This window comes from Maniola hyperantus, chromosome 17 (genome assembly GCF_902806685.2).
Source record: "Maniola hyperantus chromosome 17, iAphHyp1.2, whole genome shotgun sequence".
Taxonomy (NCBI): Eukaryota; Metazoa; Arthropoda; class Insecta; order Lepidoptera; family Nymphalidae; genus Maniola; species Maniola hyperantus.
This window is the reverse complement of record NC_048552.1, coordinates 4,140,819-4,168,754: the sequence shown is the minus strand read 5'-3', so window position 1 is coordinate 4,168,754 and position 27,936 is coordinate 4,140,819. Positions and strand designations below refer to the sequence as shown.

Genomic DNA, 27,936 nt, shown 5'->3' with positions numbered 1-27,936 from the left:
GCTAATACAATAAATCAACCAGAAAGTTCTACACATAATCAATCGGTCGCTCAAAGTACCCCATCTGTGGTTCACAACATCCAAGCAGGATATTCTCAAACTCAGATTCAGAAAAAAATAATTACTAGTAAGTTGTGGCCATAAACAACAAATAATACACATACACACATACACACTGGGAGGTTACCTGGCTGGCACCCCACTAGACCTAGGTCTACTTAATTGTTATTACTTGTTTTTATCTGTATTATAAGTATTTTTTGTGTTCCTTATATGTAATTTAATATGTAATAATATCCAATAAATTTAATTTAATTTAATTAAATAAGAGATAAAAAATCTTTACTGTTTAACAAGATTTTAACAAGAATAGAGTATTGAAAATTGTCTAATAGTTAATGTATACTTAATAAAAACACCTTTTTTTTTCAGGAAAAGCTGGTCAAAGACATGTGAATCTCAAAGTTCAGAAATTGTTAAGGAAAATAGTTAATTTGAAAAATAAATTATTCGAACAAAGAAACCAAGTAAAGATAGCAAAAAAAATGTCAAAAACAAAATTATTTAACAAGGTTCTAAAATACTTACCTATGCCTGCTCAAACACTTGTAAAAATGCAATTAACACAGCATAACAAAAAAAGCCGTGGAAGAAGATTTAATCATGCAGAAAAATTAATGTCACTCTCGATATATAAGAAAACTCCAAAAGGCTATAACTTTTTGAGAAAAATGTTAACTTTGCCATCAAAACGAACATTACTGGATGTCCTTAAACAAATAACAATTAAACCAGGCTTAAACCCTGCGATAATTAAACTTTTGAAAAATGCGGCAGACAAATTGGGGATGGAGCAACGATTATGTGTATTAATCTTTGATGAAATGTCTTTGTCTCCATCCCTACATTTCAATACAGCATTCGATCAAGTAATCGGATTTGAAGATTTTGGGGGAAATGAAATTACAGAGAATATTGCTGACCATGTTTTGGTATTCATGATAAAGGGGCTAAAAGCTAAGTTCAAACAGCCAATTTGCTATTTGTTTTGCAAAAGTGCCACAAAGGCAGTAATATTAAAAACATAATTACACAAATTAATCAAACAGGATTGGCTGTCGTCTCAACTGTCTGTGATCAATCTACAATTAACAACAAAGTTATAAATGAGCTGATAAAAGAGACTAAAGTAGATTGTCTTAGATTAGGCAACGAGCCTAGGGATAGTAGTTTTGCTGTAGAAAATAATAATATATTCCCCTTATTTGATCCCCCACATTTGTTAAAAGGAATACGAAACAATTTACTGACAAAAGAATTAAGATTCACACAGGAGGACGAAGTAAAGACTGCTAAATGGATACATTTAAAGCTTCTGTTAGATATTGATGCAGGAGAAGATGACTTACGAATGTGCAACAAGTTAACAGAAGCTCATGTACTCATAGAGAAAATTCCGAAGATGAAAGTAAAACATGCTGCACAAGTTTTTAGTCAGCGTGTATCAGGAGCGCTACGATTTTGTGCAAGTAAGTACTGTTAATGTTCTGAAACTTTTAAAGACCTGATATTTGAAGACCTTCTTCACTTTAGAATTAATTCATCAGACTTTGGTACTACTTGACTAGCAAGGACTAATCTTATTCTCAATAATTATTTATTAGCAACATATATGGCGCTATTTTACATCTGTAATGTGATGATAGTGCAACTTTAAAACATCCACAACTCCATACTAATATTATAAATGGTTGACGCCAGCTCACTATTGGCTACAATGCATTGTTGCAACAAGAATCGCACAAATTCAGCCAATCACAACAACTGAGATTGTAATAATGATTGATGCCGGTTTTATGAAATCGACCCACAGCCCACCCAATTTTGACGTTTGGTATACAAATAACTTCTTAGGGAAGGACACTACTTTTTTCTCTGAAAATCATAGAGTTCATAGATTTTAAGAAACCTAAATCCACGCGGGTGAAGTCGCGAGCATCAGCTACAAATCCATGTAAATGTGGCCTGACATTTATGTATAAAAAAATATATTTAAGTATTTATTTAAGTATTTAATTTTTAATCTTTTTTCTTTTTCAGAAAATAATTTACTACCACAAGAGTGTGCTGACACAGCCGACTTGCTGCTATTATTTGATCGTCTTTTTGACTCCTTTAATGGAGGGTCTTATAAAAAGACCCATAAAATATATAAAAATTGTTTGAAAATGAACTCTGACCATTTTAAATTATGGGATGAAAGTGTGCCAATATTAAAATCAATGCGATTTAAGATGGAAACAAAAAAAAAAGATGGAACAGTAAGTATTCGTTATGAACAGGTTCCATCAATTAAAAATTGGATCCACAATATTAAAGTTATGAAAGAATTGTGGCTATATCTAAATGAAAAACATAATGTAACTAGTTTGTTAACGCGCTGTTTTAACCAAGATCCTGTGGAAAACTTTTTCTCCTCTGTGAGGAGCCACGGGGCTAGAAACACAAACCCTACCTGCCAGCAGTTTGAAAGTATTTACAAAACATTACTTGTAAATAATTTAAATTCAAGTCACTCATTAGGGGCTAACTGTGAGGAAGATCCTAACAAAATGTTACAAAATTTAGATTGTCTTTTGATAGAAAATGACATCAAAGAGCCCCCGATGAGCAATGAGCCAATGGATACAGATCTAAGTATAGAAAATTTGGCAGATAGTAGTTCAGAAATTGGAGACAAATTAATAATCTCTGAAACTAAAAAGTATGTGACAGGGTTTGTCATAAAAAAGCTAAAAAGGAATGTGTGTAAATCTTGTATAAAATGCAATAATGAATTGTGTGACACCACCCCACCTCAAGCAGATGAATACATACATTCTATCGATATCACAAGGAGATCTCTTTACCGACCCTCGCGTAACTTTTCAAATTGTGTGAGAAATATAATAAAAATAGTAAAAAGCATGTTAAAAAATGATCCTGGGAAAAGTGGCAAAAGTCAAATGATAAAATTATTAGTTGATCAGAGTACAAGTTTTGATTTTTTAACATGTGATACACACAAAGTCAATTTGAAAAATTATATAATAAATTTTGTGATCAAATTGATTATTCACAGCTGGTGCAATAATGTAAATAAAATTTTAAAAGGTAAAAATTCAGATACTGAAAATGATAGCATAAAAATTCAGGCGTTGAGATATTATCAAACACATAAAGGTAAATAATCTATTTTATGCAATCTAATGAAATCAGTAGTTGAATTACAGACTTCGTTTGATAAAACTAGCTTATGCTCGCGACTTTGTCCGCGTGGACTTCACAAGTTTCAACCCCCTATTTCACCCCCTTAGGGGTTGAATTTTCAAAAACCCTTTCTTAGCGGATGCCTACTTCAAAATAGCTATCTGCATGCCAAATTTCAGCCCGATCCGTCCAGTAATTTGAGCTGTGCGTTGATAGGTCAGTCAGTCAGTCAGTCACCCTTTCCTTTTATATATTTAGATAAGGGGAATCATTCAAGCTTCTGTCAACTATTGCACATTCGTAAGTCATCTTCTGCATCAATATCTAACAGAAGCTATATCCGTTTGGCAGTCTTTACTAAATTGTTTTCTTTAGTAAATTGTTTTGTATTCCTTTTAACAAATATGGGGGATTAAATTGTTAATTGTAGATTGATCACAGACTCTTGCCAATCCTGTGTGATTAATTTGTGTAATTATGTTTTTAATATTACTGCCTTTGTGGCACTAGTCAAATATAATATAATCTATATATAAAAGGAAAAGGTGACTGACTGACTGACTGACTGACTGATCTATCAACGCACAGCTCAAACTACTGGACGGATCACGCTGAAATTCGGCATGCAGATAGCTATTATAACGTAGGCGTCCGCTAAGAAAGGATTTTTCAAAATTCAACCCCTGAAGGGATAAAATAGGGGTTTGAAGTTTGTATGAAACTCTGTCAGTTTTGAAGTGTCTATAAAGTTTTGTAGTTAATATTTTTGCAATTTGCAGTATGACATATTTTATTAAGCTCATATGTTAAAATCTCATTGTTAAAGATCAACTCTAAGTGTGTGAAACAGGGGTTCAAAATTTGTGTAGTCCACGCGAACGAAATCGCGGGCATAAGCTAGTAAACATAAATTCCCATCAATAAAATCAATCTAGTAGATTGGTTTTATTGATTACTTGATTTAGTATAATTTATGTTTATTATTTTACAGTTTATTTACAGGGAATTTTATTTAATATAATTTATGTTAATTTTTTTTATTTTTAATATTACAATAAAACTTAAAGCTAGCTTTATGTTAATTATCTTTGGCTCATATAACAATTATTTTATTGTTTTCTGACTACACAAATACACCAATTGTGGTAATAATTTGAAAATTATTAAAAGTAAATAACCGAAAATGTTAAATTTGAATAGTAATTATTTCACAATCTTGCGGGTCTTGAATTTGGGTATGTATTTTATAGTGTTTACATACACTTCGTATTGTTTTCTATTCTATTGTATTTTATGTATCTACCTAGTTACGAATTTATGATAATAAATATTTACAAAACCTTAAAACCTTTTTCTTTCTATAATATAGTTATAATTAAGTAGCTCAAAGAGTCATAGTCTTGTAATATATATTTTTAAACATGTTTTAAACAAACGTTAATGGAATTATTAATGTTTATTTAAAACGTGTTCCAAAAATATAAAATATTCTAGTAAAGTACATTTAAATAGCATTTAAATTTTCGCGCTCTCGCACGCCTAGCGCGCTTTTAGTGCCCTCTTGATGTGAGTACACGCGTAACTTTGAAAAAGAAATCTAGAGTCGCACATCTATATGATCGTGACAAATACAAAGTACAAAGAGTATATAATCACTACGTTACAAAGTACTCTGTCTCAGAATACATTGGTACTCTGTAGTCTGTGGTCGTGGGTAAAGTATAAGTAAATATAGTATCCCTATTAATCTGTGAAGTAAAAACTCAAAAAAGAATGGGTGATGCTAAAAGAAGAATTAAAAACAAAGCTCTTACTGAAAGTAACACAAATACTTCCGAAAAAACTCCCGCTGAAAAGTCGTAAGTTTCATTCAGATGGTTTAACATACAGCTAACTAACCTACCGTTCAAACCGACTTTGTCATTGGTAAATTACATCGATGGTAAGTTAGTACTAAGATAAATAAATTATTTCCAGCTCTATAAATAAAGGTTTGCCACTAAGAGTTCTGTCGCGGGCTACAGTTATTATATCTCTGCTGATAGTTGTTTATTTTTCATCCAAAGATAACATTCGTACATTTGCTAAACAATCGGAACTTCTACCAGGGAAAGGACAGATAGTGAAATGCTCTGCTGAATATGTAAAAGAGCTAGATAATTTTGAGGGTTGTGCTCCTAGAGATTGTAAAAGATTTGTCACTGATAAAGTGGTTTCGGTTAGAGAAGTAGAGGAATTGTTGAAAATAGCTAAAAGGGGTTTAAAGTATGGTGGTTCGTTTGGTGGCGCATCTATATTGGATCTGCACAGTGGAGCAATGTCAAAGGGTCAGCACTTTGTAAATATATATGAAATTAAGGAGATGAAAAATCTGTTTACACAGGAGGACTTTAATATTATCAGAGTGAGTACATACAAGTTTGTACTAATAACTAGCTTATGCCCGCGACATTGTCCGGGTGGACTACACGACTTTCTAACCCCTATTTTACCCCCTTAGGGGTTGAATTTTCGAAAATCCCTTTGTAGTGGATGCCTACATCATAATTGCTATCTGCATGCCAAATTTCAGCCTGATCTGTCCAAAGATTTGCTGTGCACAGGTCCAAAGTTAACATGTTAATAAATCAGTCATTCAGCTTTTCCTTTTGTGTTTTTTTAACTAGCCCAGTTAAAAAAAACCGGCCAAGAGCGAGTCGGACTCGCACAATGAGGGTTCCGTAATGCAGTCTTATTTTTTCGACATTTTGCACGATAATTCAAATACTATGATGCATAAATATAAATAATAATCTATTTTAGAATGTACAGGTGAAGCCTTTTCATATGATACCCCACTTGATAGTTATCTTACTCCGAAAATTGAAAATACTAATTATTAGTTTATGACCACAATTTAATTTTTTTTTGTGTGATGTAACCACTAATTCACGGTTTTCAGATTTTTCCCCTAATACCAGCTATAAGACCTACCTACCTGCCAAATTTCGTGATTCTAGGTCAACGGGAAGTACCCTGTAGGTTTCTTGACAGACCGACAGACAGACAGACAACAAAGTGATCCTATATCCTACTATAACCTGTTAATTTAAGTTTAATATGACATTCTTACTGATAATCGAAACTATTTTATATTAACATACTTGTACCTACCTTGTATTACTAAATTATTAACAAAGAAGAAACTAATTGACATTATAACAAACTTAATTAATTAGTGCGATCAATAAATAAAAATAATTTCGATTCAAAATGAATGCCCTATATAATTACCTGATAAAATCTATTATAAAATAATGTAACACGTAGCTTGCATGTAATTGTATAATAATTATATATTTAGCATGTATGTATTTGTAATGTACCTAACTTTGCAATGCCCTAACGGGGATTCATGTAACCATGAAAGCAAATGAATAAATAAATCATGAGGGGTTCCGTTTTCCTTTTGAGGTACGGAACCCTAAAAAACTACTGTATTTATATTATAACAGTGTTTTTATATTTATATATATATATATATATATTATATGTAGATAATTTAGTTTTTACATATGCGATTTTTCTTTATACTCCACATCCCAGGGTTGTCAGGATTGGAAATAAGAGCAAATGGGATCAAATTCTCCAGTTGGAATTTTGTGAAGAATATGATCTGTTCTGTACATTTAATTCTATACATACATATAAATACATTTTATTTTAATTCCATTTAATCCGATAATACATTAATTAATTATAATTAACTGCACCTTCTTCACTTCTTAGAACTAATCTCTTACTGATTTTTGTACCTGTTAGGTCATGTCAGTCAGTAACACAAGAACACTTAGAAATCTTCTCTACTGAATAGTATAGAAGATTTCGAAGTGTTTTTGTTATTAGAGTCTATAGGATTTACTTTTCGTTATGCAGGTTGTAAGAGACAAGGTTAAATACAGTGTTGCCCATCATTTAGGTGTTCAGCCTGATAAAGTTTATTCAACACATCCAACATTCTTCTCAGAGATTACTGCCAAAAAACCTTTCACTAATCATGATGAGTACTGGCATCCACATGTTGACAAAGTAAGTTATGTATTAGTAAACATTTATAGTGCATTCAAAATAAACTGGCGTGTTTCCACTTGAGACCGTCATTAGCAATAACAATAGGATTACATTTGACATGCCACATACACAGATTTAAGACCAAATTGTACCACATTCTAGCAAATAAAAACTATTTCTATTTCTATTTCTAAACAATAGGGGTAATAAACCAAACACTTGTATAGAGCCCATTCAATTTTAAAAGATTCAATCGAATCAGTTCAACCGGTTCAACCTCATATATTATTTAGTTGCAAAACCAACTATTGATACTTTTGAATTCACCCACCACGACTTAATCCTATTGTTATTGCTAATGACGGTCTCAAGCGGAAACACGCCAGTTAATATTGAATGCACTATAAATAAAACTACTTTTATTTTTTATTTTTGAATTGTTATTTAGTCTTGATTCCTTCAAAGTGTGAGATATAAAACCATCCAGGGATGTGTGAATGTTCATAGCTTGAATCATTGTATCCTTTTACACTTAAGACCAAAGCTATATAAATGAGGTGGTTGTGTTTAAACACTCAAAGTTAAAGTAAAGAAGTAGTATAATATTATGAAAGTAAGGTATTTAAGTCCCATCTCTAAGACACTATACAGCGTTTTGTGAACAAGATATTTTCTTTGGTATGATTGATCCTTAGGAACCAGGGATTTAAAAAGTGGAACCATCAAAAATCGAGATGGCTCCCTCAGCCTGATCTTGACACCAACATCAGTTAAGTTACTGGGCCAAGATTGGTATAATTTTCGTCTTAAACATCAGAAATCTTGATGGTTCCACTTGTTGAATTCTTCCCCTAAGTGCTGAGTGCTAAGGTTGGTAGGAACCAAAGAAAATATCTAGTTCACAAATTGCTGTATTTAGCACTTTTTCGTCGTGCACAGATGGGACTATTTAGTAGGTGTAGTTACAATTTCAATAGTAAAATAAACCATATTGTATTTTTGCAGGTCTCCTACAAATCCTTTCATTTTACTACACTACTTTATTTATCAGATTATGACGTTGACTTCAATGGTGGTAGATTCGTATTTATTGATGAGGGTTTTAATAGTACTATAGAACCACGAAAAGCAAGATTAAGCATGTTTACAAGTGGTGCTGAAAATTCTCATTATGTAGAGAAAGTCACTTCCGGAGTGCGATATGCCATGACTATTCCATTTACATGTGATAAAAAGTTCGCTATAGAAGACCCTAGCACTGATAAGTATAATAAAAGACATTCCAAATAAATGACTTTTTTATTTTTCACTAGCTGATGCCCGCGACTTTGTCTGCGTGGATTTAGGTTTTTGAAAATACCTATGGGAACTCTTCAATTTTCTAGGATAAAAAGTAGCCCATGTCCTTCCCCGGGATGCAAGCTATCTCTGTACCAAATTTCGTCAAAATCGGTTGAACGCTTGAGCCGTGAAAAGCTAGCAGACAGACAGACACACTTTTGCATTTATCATAAACAATGGATTTTGCTTATTTCATTAATTTATATAAGCTTCTATTGGGCTACAAGTTCACTGGCAAAACGTTGCCGTCAAGTGTCCTCGTTGCTCTTGTTTGAATATTCTTAAGCCTTTGACACGAATGTATAGGTACTAAAGTTTTTCATTAGGTATTTCTTTAGTATTTCATCCAAGGCCTTTGTTCTCCAACAGCGCCCCCCTGTCAATGTCATTCAAGTGCCAAGAGAGCCTTGTCGCACTGTACTTAATCGTGACTTAATCTAAGGTCGTGGTTTTCACAGACTAATAACTGCCAATGCCAAAGAGTATATAATCAGGCTACGTTTGCCAATAACCATCCAATAACATTATAAGTGGCACTGTGGCTAATTCTCTTGTACGCAATCTCTAAACTAAATTAAAATAACACGTCTAAATCTATTACTATCTCTTTCATAAAGTTGCTTACGGAAAACGATAGCACTAGATTTCGACCTGTCAATTTAGTTTAGAGGTTGTGTACAAGAGAATCGGCCCCACTGGCGTGAATTGTTTTGTTTACAAAAAAAAATGCAAATAAAACTAAAAATATGTCCTTATAACTTTAAATAAAATTCTTGTGTAAACTAATCTTCTGAAAATTGAGGGTCAATAACTATTGCGTGTTTGCACGGTAAGTACCTTCGTATTTCAATAGAAATGGCAATTTGCGTCGTATTCAAGGATGCTGGATTTATCATAAATCGTGTTGATTTATAGATACCGTCATTGAAAATGGACGGTTCTTCTTTCGAACACAGTGACTCGGAGTCCGGGGACAGCTGGACGTTGCTGGAGCACAGCCCTTTGCCCGGGGATGATCCTCCAGATTTTGCCGAACATCCTTCCGAAAGGTAAATTTTTACTTAAAAAAAAGGTTGCATAATTTTCATATTCACTTAGGTACCTTGACTAAACAGCCTATGAATTTTTTGAGCTAATATTTACCATGTCCTGAGCTGAGATTTGACCTTGCTAGATAATAATTTTATTATTGAAATAAGTAGATAGCATGTATCATGTAGCATCCATTCTCGCTCATGTTGCATAGAAATTAGAAATTAAATATATAATATTTCAGGGAAGCAGTAATTTTGTATCTTAAATCATAATTTTTTTACTTCATATTAATCTGTGCATTGCAACTGGTTGATAAGATATACTATTACATTATTATCACAATCTATTTGGCAAGTAAATTAAAAATATGTCTTAAAGATTGTGTAATAGTTGTTGATATTTGAACTGACATCTCTACTTTCCTGTCTGATTGCCTTAATAGTTAGATCCAGGTACCGTTTGTTTACTTACCTGTTGGTTACCATTGTTCACTTACCTGTTGGCTGTTGATACTGATCATCCCAGTCTAAGCAGCAACTGTTGAGTGTCTATATAATTTGGCAACATGGGCCTAGTTAGGGCTGATTTCTGATAGTCCTAAAATGAGTATCTTGCATCATATCAAATATCAATACTTTTTAGTGTGAAATGGTTATATAATTTTAAATACTGCAGTATCAGAAAGTCCTTAAGATGGTTGCCAATTATCCCAACATAAACTACAAATTTGCAGCTATCTACGTGTGAAAGATTGCGATAGGCACACAGCAAGGCCTAATATCCAGCTCTTACTCCTTACATACATCATATAAACTGGAATGTGTGGTATGAATGCCATAGCAGCTAATAACTAAAATTCCTCTTTAAATTTGATAATGACCTACCAATTATTGATTATTAATCTTTGTTAAAAGATCTTGTTAAAATTAATTATTGATTTGAGTAAATTATTATCATTAACTTTATGCTGTTCTCTATTGAGAGGTTAACCTTCTGGAAAAACTCCTTTAGTAATGTGTTATTAATGAATCTTGATAAGTTGATTGTGGATATTATTGCTTCATGATTGTAAAATAATGCCTGAAATTATTCTTGATTCTAAAGCCAATTAAATAATTAGATCTATTAACAACATGGATCACTTGTGTAATAATTACTTGTTTCTGGATATACTCAGCAGGATATATCATTAATGGAAAATAAATTATTTTCCATTAATGATATATCCTATTATTTTAAATAATATAATTAAGTTACATTACTAACACTAATAAATAGTAACTTCAAATTATTTTCATGAAAAAAATTAAAAAAAATTGGTGCTTAGGATTATTATACTATAATATTTTATTCTTACTAGTATTTTCTTCCTACAGCAGAACCGAGAACCATGAAAAAGATGAAGACACAGATGGGATATCTGTCATTAGCGACAGCGAACCTGAGTCGCTCTCCCCCTGCCAACTGAACGAACACTACTTACCTGATGATAACCGTCCAACAGAACATGAAATTACTCAGTGCATTTCTGCTAACCAACCCCTGATCAATATGAATGCCCACCATGAATCAGTAGAAGAGGATGATTTGCTTCTTGTTGACAATATAAAACATAGGACCTATGTGCACAGGCGAAATAAAAGATTGAGCACTGTTCTTAACATTATCGTTTTAGGAAGTGTCATCACAGCGGCGGGCGTGGCCATCGGACACATGTGGGGTGCCAAGACGGACTGCTCTATGCACACTACACCAACTGTAAATAAAATCTTATCAAATTTATACAAACTACAAGAAGAGAATGCATACTTACGAAGTAAATTGAAAGAGTTAACTGCATCAAATAATTATCAATTCAATCTACAAAAAGCTCATTCTAAACAAAACAGATGTAGGAAATGGTTTGAAGAGTCGCTAAACAATGATAACATCGATACTTACTAAATGTCTTGATGATAAATTTGATAATAATGATAAATTGCTGAACAGTCATCTGGTTGATCCTCCTTATGAAAAAGAGTTTATATCTGACATGGATAAATTAAAAAATGTATATCTTCAAAATAAAAGTTGGCTGGATGATGAAATTAATCAAAGGCTTAAACAAGAAGAAGAGTCATTGAAGAGATTGAAGAATAAACATTTTTCAAAACTCCACAAAATAAATGAAGAAAAGAACATAAACATAATAAATGAACAAGAAGTATTCGAAAAACCTGTGGAGGATTCAGAAGTACAACATGAATCTATAAATGAAGTTAATGATGGTTCTGATAGAATAATAAGTTATGCAGACTCGCTCAAATCCACTGATAAAATGAAAAAGATGGTTGATAATATTATAGAAAATAACAAAACATATAAATTAGAAAATAAAGAAATCAATAATAACAAGAAATTAAAAGGCAACTTTGACCCAACTGCATTTGATGGTTCTGTTAGTGAAGAAGAATTTAAAAAGGACAACAGATACAAAAGCCAGAAATACAAACCAGAAAAAAAGAAATATGACCGACAGAAGTCACATAAAAAGCAAAAGAGGAAGAATAAATATGAACAGTGGGAAATGAAAGGTGGTTTTATGAAGGACTATGATGAAATTTCATTGGCATCGTCACAGGAAGCCGAAAGCGTTACTACAAATAAAAATTATAAATATAGCATTGAAGAAATCACTCATCTTAAAGATAACTCTAAAGTCGATAAAAATGCTGATACAATAGATATGACAATTGAAAATACAAAACGTGATAATGGTCTCAAAAGAGGTAACAATAACGAGGTCGACGATATCAGCTGGTTCGACAAAAGAACCACTTTTCGCACTGAAGCTAGGAAAAGGCTTGAACAGGAGCTGTTTGGTGAAAGCCCCAATACTGCAGGATGGTATTTCCGACGCATGCACAAGCGAGAGCAATGCCGCGGTAAAGGCGATAACAGTACTTATCGGAAATTATTAAAGCGCAATATGAACTTTAAAATGAAACATTAAATTGATATGATCCTGAAATATGTTTGAGTAGCATACCTAAGTACATTCGATACAACAAAATATGGTTGTAATAGCAACATAATTGTTAAAATTTCATACTATTACTTCACCATCTTTATAATATGATTATTTCTTCATAATGTTAGCTATGTTAAAATCTTTATAATAGTACTTTAATTTATAGACATTCTACTTTTATTTTATAGATCTTACTTATGGCTGTACATTTTCATCTAGAACATCTGTTAGTTTTTACTTATATGTATCTATTTTCTAGGTTTTTACTTGATAGGTTGCTATCCAATTAATATTTAATTCGACTTCATCATTTAGATAAATATTTATCAATTTAATTTTATATGAATTTGCCAATGTATGTAGAATTTTATTTACATTGAAAACACTAATAATATAAAATATTCTACAGACTTTAGCAAACTCACATAATATTAAATGTTAATTTACCTACTAATAATTTTAATGTAATGATTGTTAGAAATAGAAAAATTAAATGTAGTCACTAAGGTCTAGTTGTCACGACAGGCGGTTAAAGTTACATTACGGTTACCGTTAAATTTATGTCTGGATTGCATAAGTCAGGATTTTTTAATTTTGGGCTGTTAACTTGTACCCTTAATCATGGAGGTGCATATACAGACTATACCTATCTGTGAAAAGAAGTTACGTAGTCCTATACAAATGTCGGCGCGGGCGCCGTACCGTCATACCGTCGTACGATGACTCATCGCTCAAGGACCTACGCGCAAACTCGACGACGCTAGCTATTTCACGGTTTCACCACAGAATTTTATTGAGAATAGAGAATAATAACAAAGCTATCGCCTAGAGCCAAAAATCTCAGTGGGCGTTAACCATTTTGACACACCGTAACGTAACTGTAACCACATGACCTGAGATTAAAACAAATTATAATGTATGCATACTTTAATCAATACTTGATAGTATTCACTATTAAATTATTTTTACACTTGCTCTTACGGATTCTTGCATCCAGTGATATTTTAGTTAAGTATACAAAATTGTAAGTATAAATAAATGGATTAAAAAATGAACTATTTAACTTTAAAATAAATTTAATCGTCCCCAATTGCGCCGCTGAAGACCAAATTTATAGCTGCGTTCACGTCACCTAAAAATAATAATTTTCTTTAGAAAGAAAAAGGGAAGGCTGAAAGTATTCCACAAAACTGGTTTTTGACGACTGCGTAAAAAGCCTTCACAATGTGATATTTAAAATGCCTGTTGATATTTTTTACGAGCACAGATAATTTTACAAGTTTCTAGTACTAGTAGTGATTTGAGCTATAACTTAGTTATTTTTAATTGGCTATTATACTGGCGAACTAATCGTCGAAATGTTCGATTTCCGGCAGGGATTTGGAATTTATAATTTCTGAATTTCTGGTCTGGTCTGGTGGGAGATTTCGGCCGTGTCTAGTTACCACCCTACAGGCTAAGCCGTGCCGCCAAGCGATTTAGCATTCCGGTATGCTGCCGTGTAGACACCAAAAGGTATTGTTTTAACAAAAACTGCCCTACCACTTCCAGGTTAGCCTCCTTCCATCTTAAGACTGTATCATCACTTACCACTTGTATCTAAGCAATAAAAAAACGTCCCCTAAGTCCCATCTCCTAGAAGTGCGAACAACCAAAGTTCGATAAATCATTTGCTGCGCAGGTTCAAGGGCAGAGTTTTTCAAGTGAATTTACACATTCGCAAAAAAAGTGCGCGCCGAGTGACCAGCACAATGAGAGTTACCTGTGTGCTTAGTGCGAGGTTCTACACATCTCACCAACGTTGATAGACTTCGAGCCTCGAAAAAATAGCGTCAGAGTAAAACGAACTTAAAGGTTTTTGATTTTAAGTTGAAAATTCAGTTCCACCGATTTTAACTTCACAATGATTTCGTTTGGACAAGCGCTTCAAACGATTTTAAAACCAGGCATTTAAGGTCCATTTTACCTGCGCATATGAGCAAAGCGCGCACGTTGAGCGCGTCGTCGAGGAGGCCCATCTCGTGCATGTGCTGGAGCTGCGTCGAGAAGTCCTCGTCGCGCGCCTCCGGGCTTTGCGATGACGATGCTATACCACACAGAACAAAGTCAAACATAATATTATTCATAGTAAGTACAGTACTTTTATAAGTTTCGACGATGTACCTGTGCAGAAATCTTATTTTTGAATGGCGTGAAAATATCTCGCCAATTAATTCCGTGCAAGTGTTACCTAGGCGCCATGTATGTAAGCGTGAATTATGAACGAGATGGAGTCTCTGTTATTCGTGTGTTCATAACTTCAAGCAACGTATTTCATTGGTGTGCCCAAGCGCTAGCGCCCGCGGCCGTATCCTATCCTGCTGACTTGTCATACCTGCGGTGCTCTGCTCCATGGGGGTGCCAGCGGGGTTGGTCCGCGTGAGCGCCTGGCTGATGGCCGAGCTGAACATCTCCGCGGTGATGGCGCCGCCGCCGCTAGCGCCCGCGGTCGTGCCTGATCCTGCTGACAACTTGTCATACCTGCGGTGCTCTGCTCCATGGGGGTGCCGGCGGGGTTGGTCCGCGTGAGCGCCTGGCTGATGGCCGAGCTGAACATCTCCGCGGTGATGGCGCCGCCGCCGCTAGCGCCCGCGGTCGTGCCCGATCCTGCTGACTTGTCATACCTGCGGTGCTCTGCTCCATGGGGGTGCCGGCGGGGTTGGTCCGCGTGAGCGCCTGGCTGATGGCCGAGCTGAACATCTCCGCGGTGATGGCGCCGCCGCCGCTAGCGCCCGCGGTCGTGCCTGATCCTGCTGACAACTTGTCATACCTGCGGTGCTCTGCTCCATGGGGGTGCCGGCGGGGTTGGTCCGCGTGAGCGCCTGGCTGATGGCCGAGCTGAACATCTCCGCGGTGATGGCGCCGCCGCCGCTAGCGCCCGCGGTCGTGCCCGATCCTGCTGACTTGTCATACCTGCGGTGCTCTGCTCCATGGGGGTGCCGGCGGGGTTGGTCCGCGTGAGCGCCTGGCTGATGGCCGAGCTGAACATCTCCGCGGTGATGGCGCCGCCGCCGCTAGCGCCCGCGGTCGTGCCCGATCCTGCTGACTTGTCATACCTGCGGTGCTCTGCTCCATGGGGGTGCCGGCGGGGTTGGTCCGCGTGAGCGCCTGGCTGATGGCCGAGCTGAACATCTCCGCGGTGATGGCGCCGCCGCCGCTAGCGCCCGCGGTCGTGCCCGATCCTGCTGACTTGTCATACCTGCGGTGCTCTGCTCCATGGGGGTGCCGGCGGGGTTGGTCCGCGTGAGCGCCTGGCTGATGGCCGAGCTGAACATCTCCGCGGTGATGGCGCCGCCGCCGCTAGCGCCCGCGGTCGTGCCCGATCCTGCTGACTTGTCATACCTGCGGTGCTCTGCTCCATGGGGGTGCCGGCGGGGTTGGTCCGCGTGAGCGCCTGGCTGATGGCCGAGCTGAACATCTCCGCGGTGATGGCGCCGCCGCCGCTAGCGCCCTCAGTCGTGCCTGATCCTGCTGACAACTTCACTCAATCACTTCAGGTATTACAGCTCTATTTCATATCTGATATCTCAGTGGTATTTAAATACAGAACATCTTTTTTTTAAAAGATAAAGTAAGGTCTGAACTTTATTCAACACATCTTTGACATCTAATAGGCTTGTAGGGTTAGGTACCTGTGGGAGTGCGCGGCGCCGAAGCGGGAGCGTCGGGCTCCACTGCGGCCTGTAGGAGGCGCAGCAGGCGACCCTGCTCGGCCGCGTCCGCGCCGCGACTGCTCGACAGCACCGCTTCTGTGGCCACCTGCCGACACGAGTCCTCCATCAGTTACACCGAACCTTAAAGCTGATCTATAGTGTACTTTGACTTTACTCAGACTTAAGACTGACTTACAACAGCTCTGTCTCGTTTTAACTCTGTCTTAAGTGTAAGCAAAGTCAGAGTACGCTCTACTGATGCTCCTGACGATCCGTTCAAATGTTCGGTTTGCCAGTTGGAAGGCAAACATAATAATGGATATCCTGCACATTCCCACTGCTACGATTCAACTGGGATGCAAAACTGTGGTATCAAGTTCAAGAAGCAGAAGATCAACCTGTAAAGCAGCCGCGAGCTGCCGGTGTGTGATTGCCGTCCTGCCCTCAATCTCCTCCGTGTCCTCCTCCTCCACATCTTCGTCCTCAGAGAGAGCCTCTAGTGAATAGGCAAACCCAGATGTTGGTGCTAGAAATAAATGATAATAATATTATAATAAATGAATAGAATAAATAATAATAAATAAATTCAGAGAACTTTACCACCTAGAGAGACCTACCACGTCTATGGAAAACACTTACTTCAGTACTTCCGTGAATAGAAAAACTGATGCTAACAGAGATGATTGAAGAAAACAGAGCATACAGACATAGCCTAAGATGTTAGACGGACTAGTCCAGATAGACGGAAGATGAAGGAAGCACATACTTTGGGTGAAACTGTATGTTGGCATCCTTATGTGGTAAACATTTATTCTACTTGTACAAAACGTGTATGCTCAACATTTGTGATGATGAACCGGTAAGATTCTTATAAGTATAGATCAAATCAGGAGCTGCCGTATAATCTGCGTAATTTCATGAATACCTTAACGTTGAATGAACCCATCAAGGTCTGTATTTCATTTGTGTACATTCAGGTTTAGTCTGCCTTAGGGTGCGTTTTTCTGCACAAACGAATTTTGCCGAAGCAATTTATAAAAATAGCAGTACTGTTACAGTTCTTGCAATTCACGAAGGCGAGTGGACTTTACGTGTGCGTGCATGTCGGACCAATCAGTCGCGAGCAAGCGCTCGCAAACGCACACATTCGTGTACGTTACTTATACCGATACGACTTAAACACAAGCATGAGCCACTCGCCTTCGTGAATTGCAAGAACTGTACTACTGTACGGTTTTGTTTGTCAGCTCAAATATTAATTTAAAACCTGTCTCAGTTGAAGCAACATTGGATCGTGTCCGCACGAGCCTCATAAGTTGTCGCAGAGCATTCGGCAGGTCAGGGTGCGCCTCCGCCCCTCGCCGCATCGTTTGTAGATTGGCACCCAGAGCTGCGAGGAGCTCAACTTCGTGCAGGATAGACAGGGTCATGCAGTCTTCAGACAGTGAGGGTGCATGTTCTATGATCTCCGCCATTGCTGACTCATCATTTAATAACTGCAGGATAAAATTTCTATGATTTTTAAAAAATTTATGTACTTATTGTTTGATTTGGTGTCAGAGAACTTTAATTGTGCACTGAATAGGAGCTAACTGTCATGGTCATAATCAGTAAGTACCCTTATTATAAATGCGAAAGTGTGATTGTTTGTTGATATTTTGTCCTTCAATCACGTCGCAACGGTGCACCGGATTGACGTGATTTTTTGCATGGGTAAAGATAAAGACCTGGAGCTACTTTTTGTCCCGGAAAATCAAAGAGTTCCCACGGGATTTTTAAAAAACCTAATTCCAAGCGGACGAAGTCGCGAGCATCAGCTAGTATATTATATTGTAGGCATGTTTTTATTTGTTATATATTGACACTGTGAATTCTGTTGTACACAAACTACACTAAATTGAAAGGTCTAGATCTAATGCCATCCTTTTCCACAGGGAGTATTATGAAAGGGGAAGCAATATTATATAGGATAATATTTTAGTTTAGAGACTGAGCCACTTCAATCAAGTGTGAAAAGTGCATGGTATAAAACAAAAATGCATCTTTGCAATATATTGCTGGCATTGATTTATTAACTACCTTAGATACAACATCACCTACAAATTCAGATGCAAAAAGCGTCCACAGTCATCTATACAAACGCAGCTATAGAAATATAGATAACATACACCGAGGCTCCACCCGGATCACAAAAACCAACCATATCAACTTAGCGTTAAGATTCAATTTTGTAATGAACGTTCGACAAGTACGATGTTTTGCGAACCACACCGCAGTATTTTCTATGTTCCAAATGTGGAGTCGCGTTTTTATTATTATTTTAATAATTTTTTTTGGAAAAGGTAGGAAATATTCTACACGTAGGTGATTTTATGACATTTAGGACGGAAGTACCTATTAGTGATATTATCTAAGTTAATTTACATTAATAAAGTTAATTTAATGTTCTTTTGCACGACGTATCCGTATAAATTTGCATGCTGTAGCCGCCAGTAATTGGAATTGTGTAATGATCTGGCACCTACGATTTGAATTATCTAATTTTTAGGGTTCCGTACCTGAAAATAAAGAAAGGAATCCTTGTGTCTGTCAAGAAAACCTATAGGGTACCTACTTCCCGTTGACCTAGAATCATGTTTGGCAGTTAGGAAGGCATTATTATAGCACAAGTAAAGGAAAAAATCCGATCATCGAGAATTTGTGGTACCATCACAAAAAAATAATTAAACTACTCCATATATTTTTGTATCCATTCTGTTCAAATGTGATTCAAACACGCCCCTATCGCGTTCTCTCTTGGCGCGTAAGCCTGGGTAAGCGTGTGAAGGCGATAGCTGCGCCGCAGAAATATTGTTATTGTAATGACAAAATAATTAAATTACGTAAGAATTTCACATTATTTCACTACTATATCGTAGTATAAATGTAAATTAAGTATATTCTTACCGAAAATATGATATTCCGTTAGAGCACGTCGGCATAGTTTCACCTTGTCGACTCATGCGCGACTGAGGGCAAAACTGTTCTCGTTTTCTAAACGAGCACAATTGGGCCGTGCCATTTTTTGCGTGTTGATGGTGCATCTTGTTTACTATTATAACAAAAACCCGGGGAGAAAGTATTAATCTTTAATTTGCTCATAAACTTTCTAACAACACCTTTTAACAAAACTTTTTATCTATATAGAAACAAAAACGTCTTTGACATTACATTCACAGAATATATTATTCGGACGGCGCTGCCTACTGTGGTAGCGGGTAACTTTGGTATAATTTGCTGAATCTCATTTCAACATGCCGACCACCAAGAACAGAATGTTCTTTCTCTAAGAGAAAAACTACCTCTTAACCTAATTTCACAATTTAAGATAACAGACAATTAAAAAGATAAAATCTGGATCTAATCTGAAGTAGGTAAAATACACAATTTAGAAGTAGGTCTCTTGATGAGAGACTTATTACATTTAAGTGTCACGACTCTAGTAACCTTATCCAAACCAGGATGTTTCTCTATGACCTTGCCTAATAACCACCGTGCTGGAGGTAAGTTATCTTCTTTAACTAAGACTATGTCTCCGATTTTGGGTTCAGGTGTTTGGAATGCCCATTTATAGCGTTGCATTAAATAAGCTAAATATTCGTGAGACCAACGACGCCAAAAGTTCTGTATCATACGCTGTGTCACCTGCCACCTTCTTAAACTATTTACATTAGACATTTCATAATTTGTATCAGAAACTGTTACCAAGGGTTCACCAATGAGAAAATGACCTGGCGTGAGTGGCATTGGATCATCCAAATTGTCTGTGATTTGAGATAACGGCCGTGAATTAAGACATGCTTCAATTTGTATAGTCACTGTTGATAATTCTTCATAAGTGAGCGTTGAGTCCCCAATGACACGCTTTAAGTGAAATTTCGTGGATTTGACTCCCGCTTCCCATAATCCACCGAAATTTGGTGCGTGTGCAGGAATGAAATGCCATGTAACTCTGTTATTATTCAACCAATTTCTTATGTCTACTGCAACTGATGATTGTTCTGCTATAATCATTGTATGTAGGTCTTTAGATGCTCTAACAAAATTTCCCCCATTATCGCTCCAAATTTGACTGCAATGCCCGCGACGAGCGACAAATCTTTTAAATCCGGCAATGAAACTTTCCGATGTCATATCGCTGATGATTTCTAAATGTATGGCCTTGGTTGCCATGCATACAAATAGACAAATGTAACCTTTGTAGGACCGATTACCTCGACCCTTGGATACTCTGATATTTAGTGGACCAGCAAAATCAACACCACTATGAAGAAATGGTCGAGTGGGTGTTACACGAGAAGATGGTAGTTGCCCCATTAATTGATTTCTTGTATGAGCTGCATGGCGCACACACGTGACACACCTTCGAACATGAAATTTGACTGAGGTTTTTGCTGAAATTATCCAGTACTTCGACCTTAAATAATTTAACATTAAAGCTGGGCCACCGTGTAACGTTTTTATGTGAGCATCACCGATAAGCAGCTGAGTAAAGTGACTCTTTTTAGGAATAATAATGGGGTGCTTCATATGTTCACTGACAGTTGAATGTTGAATTCTACCGCCGACTTTAAGGATACCGTTTTGATCAATGAATGGATTTAATGCTTTTAATTTACTTTTGCTATTCACATTTCCTGTCTTCGATAGCTTTTCAAAATCTTGCCTAAATTCTTTTCTTTGACAATGCTTTATACATATATTTAATGCTTCATCTAGTTCCCGACTGGTTAAATATACGTTGGATTTCTTTTTTTCTCCTGCTGTTTTTCTTAAGTTTAAGAATCTTCTGCAATATGCAATTACTCTTATCAATTTTTGTAGTGATGAAAACTTTGTCCAAATTTCATCCTCATCTATACTTGTCACCAAATGTGCTTTTATTGCCCTTTTCTCTAGATCGGTGCTAATGTCTCTTGGTTTGGAGTATTCAATTATTTGAGTCTTTAACAAGGATGGGCCTTCCTTCCACAGTTTACTGTGTGCTAGCTCGGTTGGAATCATTCCCCTTGAGGCTATATCTGCTGGATTTTGTGATGTTGGAATATGAGCCCACTGAGTGTTGTCCAAAATGGACAAGATTTCCGATACTCTATTTCCAACAAATGTATTCCAGCGGCTGGGGTGACTGCCAAGCCATGAGAGTACTACGGTTGAATCTGTCCAAGCGTGAAGCTGTAGTTTAGGGATGATCAAGACCTCTGAAACTTCTCTTATCAATTTAGCTAGAAGAACTGCTCCACAAAGCTCCAAACGCGGGACTGAGACTTGCTTTACAGGCGCCACCTTCGTTCTTGCGGCGATTAAACTAGTCTTAACATTACCTTCTTTGTCAACTACTCTGAGATACACGACAGCTGCATAAGCAATCGTTGATGCATCACAAAACCCATGAATTTCTACAGACATATCGGATGATTTCGTCCAAATCCATCTAGGAAATTGAACTTCGCTAATTTGTAATAAATTCTCACGGTAAGTTGTCCAAGTTTTTAGTAGCTTGTTTGGCAATTCTTCGTCCCATTCAATTCCAGATAACCATAAAGTCTGAATAAATGTCTTTGCCTCGATTATCACAGGAGCTACCCAACCTAAAGGATCGAAGAGCCGAGAAATGTCTGAAATTACCTTGCGTTTGGTAACAGGGGTTTGCAAAGGGGGAAGTTGAACGGAGTACTTAAATGCATCATGAGTTCTGTTCCATGTCAATCCTAAAATCTTTAATATTTCATCTGTTTTAATGTCTACTTCCTTATCTTCGATTTTCCCTGCCATTATCTTTTTAGCTAAAGTTTCATCATTTGTGACCCATTTCTGTAACTGAAAGCCACCTTTAGCCATTAGCCGTGTCATTTCTTTATATAGTTGAATACCTTCTTCCACTGTTTCACACCCTGTCATTAGATCATCCACGTAATAATCTGACTTCGTTTTAACAGATGCTGTAGGATAATTTGCTCCTTCATCAATTGCCAGCTGTTGCAGCGTCTTTACAGCTAGATACGGAGCTGCAGCTGTTCCAAACGTAACTCTTACTAACTTGTAATCTTCAATTTCAGATTGTGGATTGTCACGCCAAACTATTCTTTGAAAATTTGTGTCTTCTTCTGCAATCTTAACTTGTCTATACATTTTCACTAAATCTGCTATAAGGCAGATAGGATGACATCGCCACCTCATTATAATATGTCTCAGATCTGGTTGTAACTTTGGACCCACCATTAATGAATCATTAAGAGATACGTTGTTGGCGTATTTACACGACGCATCGAACACTATTCTGACCTTGGTAGTACTTTTATCTTCTCGTATCACTGCATGGTGCGGTAGATAAACAGCCTCTGCATCTTTTGGGTCTTCATCATGCTGAACACGTATCATGTGATCAAGATCCAAGTATTCGTGAATTACTTCCGAATATTTAGTTTTTACTTCGGGATTTTTCTCAAACTTTCTTTCCAACATTTGAAAACGTTTAATGGCAATGTCTCTGGAGTTCCCATATTTGCATTGCGGATCCTCATCTCGAAAAGGTAGTCGTACAATGTACCGACCGTCTTTGTCTCTTTTAGTACTTCTTTCGTAAAATTGTTCACATTGTTCTTCTTCCGGAGTTAAAATATTCTTCTTAAAAAAAGAATGTTCTGTTTCAAGTTCCCAAAATTTTTTAAGCACGTCGTTTTCATCCATGTGCGTAGTGACCGTGATATGATGACAGCTAATTGAATTACCTCGTGAATCAGTTTGCCCTGAGAGGATCCATCCAAATGCAGTATTCTGAGCTATAGGTGCACCTGGTGGACCTCTGATCAATCCTTCTCTAATGACTTGGGCATAAACTTCTGCACCCAGCAAAACATCTATTTTGTTCGGAGTATGGAACTCTGGATCTGCTAGGAAAACGTCTTTAATTTCTATCCACTTCTTTGAGGAGATCTTTTCAGATGGAAGAAGTGATGTAATTGTCTTTAATATGTGAGCTTTAATTTGTATAGTGAATGTTGGGTCATGAATAGAATGAATAGTTAATTGAACCATATTCTGAGAACACGCGCTTTGATTTCCTCCTAATCCCATGACTTCACTTCGAGCAGGTACCTTCTTAAGACCGAGCAACTGGACTGTAGCTTCTGTAATAAATGATGATGTAGATCCTTGATCTAATAACACTCTAATCATTTGGGAATTTCCATTGCTTGCATCCGCTTTCACTATTGCTGTCGCAAGCAAAACCTGGCCGGGCCTTGAAAAATCTCCTTCTGTGGACAAATGGCTAGTTATTTTTGCCGGGGTTCCCTCATTTGATGGTGACAGTTCCTGTGTTGAAGATAATTCACTACTTGTTATCACTGTATTATCAGTAGAATTACTATTAACAGATTTAGGTATTTCCCTATGTATTAAAGAATGATGTTTTCGGTGACAGATCTGACACGACGTAGTTTGTCTACAAAACTTAATGCTGTGCGTGCCCAAACAATTGAAACATAGTCGATTTGATTGGATAAAATTATACCTAGAGTCTGGCGACTCATTCATAAATAATTTACAATTTATTATTCTATGTGTGCCATTACAAAACTGACATGAGACCATTGGTACTGAACTTTGACTCTCAATAGCATGAAGAACCTTTGGTTTACTGTAAGTAGATTGCTTGCGAGTTGATGCTTCATCTATATATTCTAGAGCTCGATATCGACCTTCAAGAAAATCTTTAAATTCTTTAAAGCTTGGCAACTCAGAGGATGAATTCATTGTACTTAACTCCCACTGCTTTCGTGTTTCACTATCTAACTTTGAACTGGTTGGAGAAAATCACTAGGATGTCCCACGAGGTTACATCAACCCCTAGGTTCTTTAGTGCATTTAGACTATCTACTGTCGTGTCCAAAATGTTCTTTATGCCATTAGCAGACTCCACTGACATACAATTTTGATTGATGAGTCTTTTCAACCAGCAATTTGCTAAAAACTTCTTATTGTCATATCTGTTTTGTAAAAGTGTCCAACATTGTTCGTAATTGTCTCCTGAAATGTTAATATGCCTGAGAAGTTGTTCGGCTTCACCAGACAACTGACCTTTTAAATAGTGTAATTTTTGGACATTGTCCAATGACTCATTCTTGTGGACCACTGATATGAAAAGATCTTTGAACGATGTCCATGAAGTGTAGTCACCGGAAAAAATAGGTATGGTAATCTTCGGCAACTTGACATTACCACTTGTGCTACTATCTGATTCATGAGAGACTTTTGACACCTCTTTTGTTTTGACCAAAGCACCTTTTAACTCGGCTTTATAATCCGTGTACATTTCTTCAGTAATGTAACGATAATCGTCAGTAAAATATCTTGCCTTAAGATCTGATTTAGGAGCAGCAACTATTTCTTTGTGCCGCTCAACAAAATCAGACCACAAGGACTCTAAAGACTCTAGTTGTGTTTCAATGTATACCCAAGTTAAACGGTCCTTCGGAGACTTTTTAAAGTTTTTGAAAGCTTTTTCTATACTAGCATTAACATCGCATTGAAGATTAAATAATGCGTCCATTGTGACGGATTACTTAATGACTAAGTGTAATTACAACAATATTATCATGCAACTAGTTCGGCATCATTGATGGTTATGATAATTTACAAAAACTCAATAAGGAACTATTTTCAATCTCAAAGAATTAAGTTGAGTAGGTAATTATTTGAACCTCGCCTTACACTTTACAACAGTTAATGTTATACTAATGTTTAAAACTAAAATTTATATTAAACATACAGAAAGTTGAACTATGTTAAAGTTTAATTTGAACTTCTTGAGTTTGTTTGAAAATACTTTTAAACTTAAGTCAAACTTGTCAAGATTGAATGTCACCCTACCTCACTTGAACTCCTAACATTCACTTTTCACTTTGCAAACAACATAAAAGTACTCACAGCTATTCTTGATACCTTGCAACCTCTTATTGACTTCACCTGCAATGCTGGTGCTACTTTTTCTTCATAACTTTGAGCAGCTTGGTTGAAACTTGAGAGCTAGTTTGCCCATCTCACTTTGCACAACTTTGGCGTTACCGCCCACCAAAACTGCATGACTCCATGCATGCATGTACTCTGTGACTCCTTCTATAACTCTTTATACTCGTTAGGGCCGTGTAGATTTGTCTCCGCCGAATGAGACGCCCGCATGAAACTGGCCTATATGATAATACTTAAGTATTTCGGACTACATCAGCACAAAAATCCGACTTTTAAGGACCACAATGTTTACTATTATAACAAAAACCCGGGGAGAAAGTATTAATCTTTAATTTGCTCATAAACTTTCTAACAACACCTTTTAACAAAACTTTTTATCTATATAGAAACAAAAACGTCTTTGACATTACATTCACAGAATATATTATTCGGACGGCGCTGCCTACTGTGGTAGCGGGTAACTTTGGTATAATTTGCTGAATCTCATTTCAACACATCTTAGGTAGTTAATAAATCAATGATTGCAGGACTGCCAATCCGCATTTGGCCTACTTACTTCCTTTTATTTCTGACAGGAAATATTCCAGACCTGTAGGTCAATTTCATAAAACCTGCATCAATCATTATTACAATCCCAATTGTTGTAATTGGCTGTTCTTGTTGCAACAATACATTGTAGCCAATAGTGAGCAAGCATCAACCAATCAGAGGAGATCGCAATCGTGTCATTGTAGCTGTCATTCTACTGCAATAGGGCAACAGGGCGCGTTTGGAACCCTTATAGCTTTAGATTTAGGTTTGCGCAAAAATGATCACCACTATATCATCTTACTTTTAAGGGGACTCAGTTCGGTGCTTTCTTCATACAAACGTAGGAGGGAAATTACAACAATATTCGATATTGTATGCACAAAACTAAGAATTATATCGATTTATCTCGTCATTATCTAGGTTTATTGATATATAAAAAATTGAAAAAAATATTGATTTAAAAGTTACGTGGCTCAAAAGATTCCTATTTTAACACTAAATTAATGACAACTTTAGGCGTAAATAAATAAGATTAGGGATAAGAAAATTCTAAAAAAATTTATCAATAGACGTAGTTTATTTATTCATTAGTTGAAATAACTTTACTTTGCAAACATAAATTCAGCAGTTTTTTCTCAAAAATACTTTTCCTAAACCCTTTTCGCGTGCTTGATTTCGGTGAAAATCATCGTGCCTCTCAACTTTCTCATACAATGTCAAGTGAAAAGCAAACATGTTACCCACGTGCGCTGCCAATTTCGGTCGAGCGTCCTGCGTCACCTTAAGTGCGGAAACCAGCCCAGAATGAAGAAAGATCATCTTACAAATCCAACAACCGACCATCAAAAAGTGTAATTTATTACCTATTTTGAATAAAATATTTGACTTTGAAACCTGTTCTCAGTAGTGGGCAAGCGCCCAGCAGTGGTGGGAGTGGATGTATATCTTTACCTGCATAGCCCTAGTCCAACCAGCAGCATTAGGGGTACAACCAAGTGTTCTGAGAGAGTTATTTAACATTTGTAATTCAGCATCAGAATAAGTAGTTGGGGGCGCTGGTGGAGGCTGCATTTTCTTCTTAACTACATGCACCATCTCACCACTCTTAACGCCGCTGTCTTTTAGAGTAGCATTGTCCTTTAATATTTTTCCATGGTGAATCAATTCTGAAACAGAACATAAACTTTAATAGTGCAAACTTTCTAGTGTCATAATAATATAGGTTTAAGTAGTAAGTACTAATATTATAAATGCGAAAGTATGTCTGTCCATCTCTGGCAGATGGACAAATATACTTTCTTGTTACAACCCATCCACTTAACCGATTTTGATGAAATCAGAGATAATTGCATCCCTGGGATGGAAATTAGTTGCTTTATGTCCGGGTAAATCAAAGAGTTCTCACACTATTTTAAATATCTAAACCCAAGTGGACGAATTCGCGGGCTTCGTCTATTCATTGCATTGCTATTCGGTCCCTTGCATCCTGGAGGTGTAAATAAATTCGTTAGTGCAAAGGGGTGAAGGAACCATCGAAAACCTTCCAAATTGTAAATAATTATCAAATTTACATCGAAAAAAATAAAAAACAGTGTAGATGACGCATTAAATTAGATTGTTTATTACCCAACGATGCAGATGGGATACTGGTCTTCTTTTCGGCTTCATTTCGTAGTCGGTCTACAGTATTTTCAAGCGTGAAATTATCTAATTTATAACGCTCTATAGGTCCTGGCTTCACTTTAAGTCCCAAGAAAACACAAGGTTGGCTTTCCACACCTTCCATTGCTGTTAGAGATTTATAAATATCAGAAAAATAAATTTCTGTATACTTCAACACAATTCTTTTGAACACTTGTTCAAATTTAAAAATTGAAAATTAAGATTTTGTTTTGCAAAATCCCAATTTTCAAATTGCGCAAAATCACGGTTCAGCCAAAGAGTATATGGCACGTATATGAGTGGTATATGATGAATGATCGTATATGGTATACAGAGATGGTATATAATCACTAC

The 27,936-nt window shown here is 36.7% G+C and overlaps 2 protein-coding genes, 1 long non-coding RNA gene and 1 pseudogene across 3 annotated transcripts; 3 read left to right on the top strand and 1 right to left on the bottom strand.

The window, feature by feature from the left end:
* The first annotated feature begins 1,080 nt into the window (after nucleotides 1-1,080).
* Nucleotides 1,081-2,856, top strand: LOC138403463 (uncharacterized). Its single transcript, XR_011237722.1, has 2 exons — nucleotides 1,081-1,529; nucleotides 2,101-2,856. It is a non-coding gene; the product is annotated as an uncharacterized lncRNA (long non-coding RNA).
* Nucleotides 2,857-4,962: 2,106 nt separating this feature from the next.
* On the top strand, nucleotides 4,963-8,590 carry LOC117990069 (2-oxoglutarate and iron-dependent oxygenase domain-containing protein 3-like). The gene is made up of 5 exons (XM_034977517.2): nucleotides 4,963-4,979; nucleotides 5,010-5,108; nucleotides 5,227-5,653; nucleotides 7,165-7,317; nucleotides 8,305-8,590. Exons 2-5 carry the CDS (start codon nucleotides 5,023-5,025, stop codon nucleotides 8,587-8,589), a joined length of 951 nt encoding a protein of 316 aa, XP_034833408.1. The 5' UTR covers nucleotides 4,963-4,979; nucleotides 5,010-5,022; the 3' UTR covers nucleotide 8,590.
* Nucleotides 8,591-9,189: 599 nt separating this feature from the next.
* Nucleotides 9,190-13,740, top strand: LOC117990059 (putative leucine-rich repeat-containing protein DDB_G0290503; annotated as a pseudogene).
* On the bottom strand, nucleotides 13,595-27,888 carry LOC117990080 (ubiquitin-like protein 7). The gene is given in 9 exon segments (XM_069504082.1): nucleotides 13,595-13,817; nucleotides 14,652-14,771; nucleotides 15,924-16,053; nucleotides 16,056-16,195; nucleotides 16,357-16,483; nucleotides 16,776-16,903; nucleotides 17,645-17,873; nucleotides 26,872-27,086; nucleotides 27,547-27,888. Coding segments are annotated over 9 exon segments (1,305 nt in total). The 5' UTR covers nucleotides 27,707-27,888; the 3' UTR covers nucleotides 13,595-13,761.
* Nucleotides 27,889-27,936: the final 48 nt, after the last annotated feature.

What these genes read in the sequence shown, in the direction of transcription:
- LOC117990069 (XM_034977517.2), top strand. Translation starts at nt 5,023, where the DNA reads ATGGGTGATGCTAAAAGAAGAATTAAAAACAAAGCTCTTACTGAAAGT. An exon ending in AAAACTCCCGCTGAAAAGTC is followed by an intron (nt 5,109 to 5,226) that starts GTAAGTTTCATT and finishes AATTATTTCCAG; the next exon opens with CTCTATAAATAAAGGTTTGC. An exon ending in AGGACTTTAATATTATCAGA is followed by an intron (nt 5,654 to 7,164) that starts GTGAGTACATAC and finishes TTCGTTATGCAG; the next exon opens with GTTGTAAGAGACAAGGTTAA.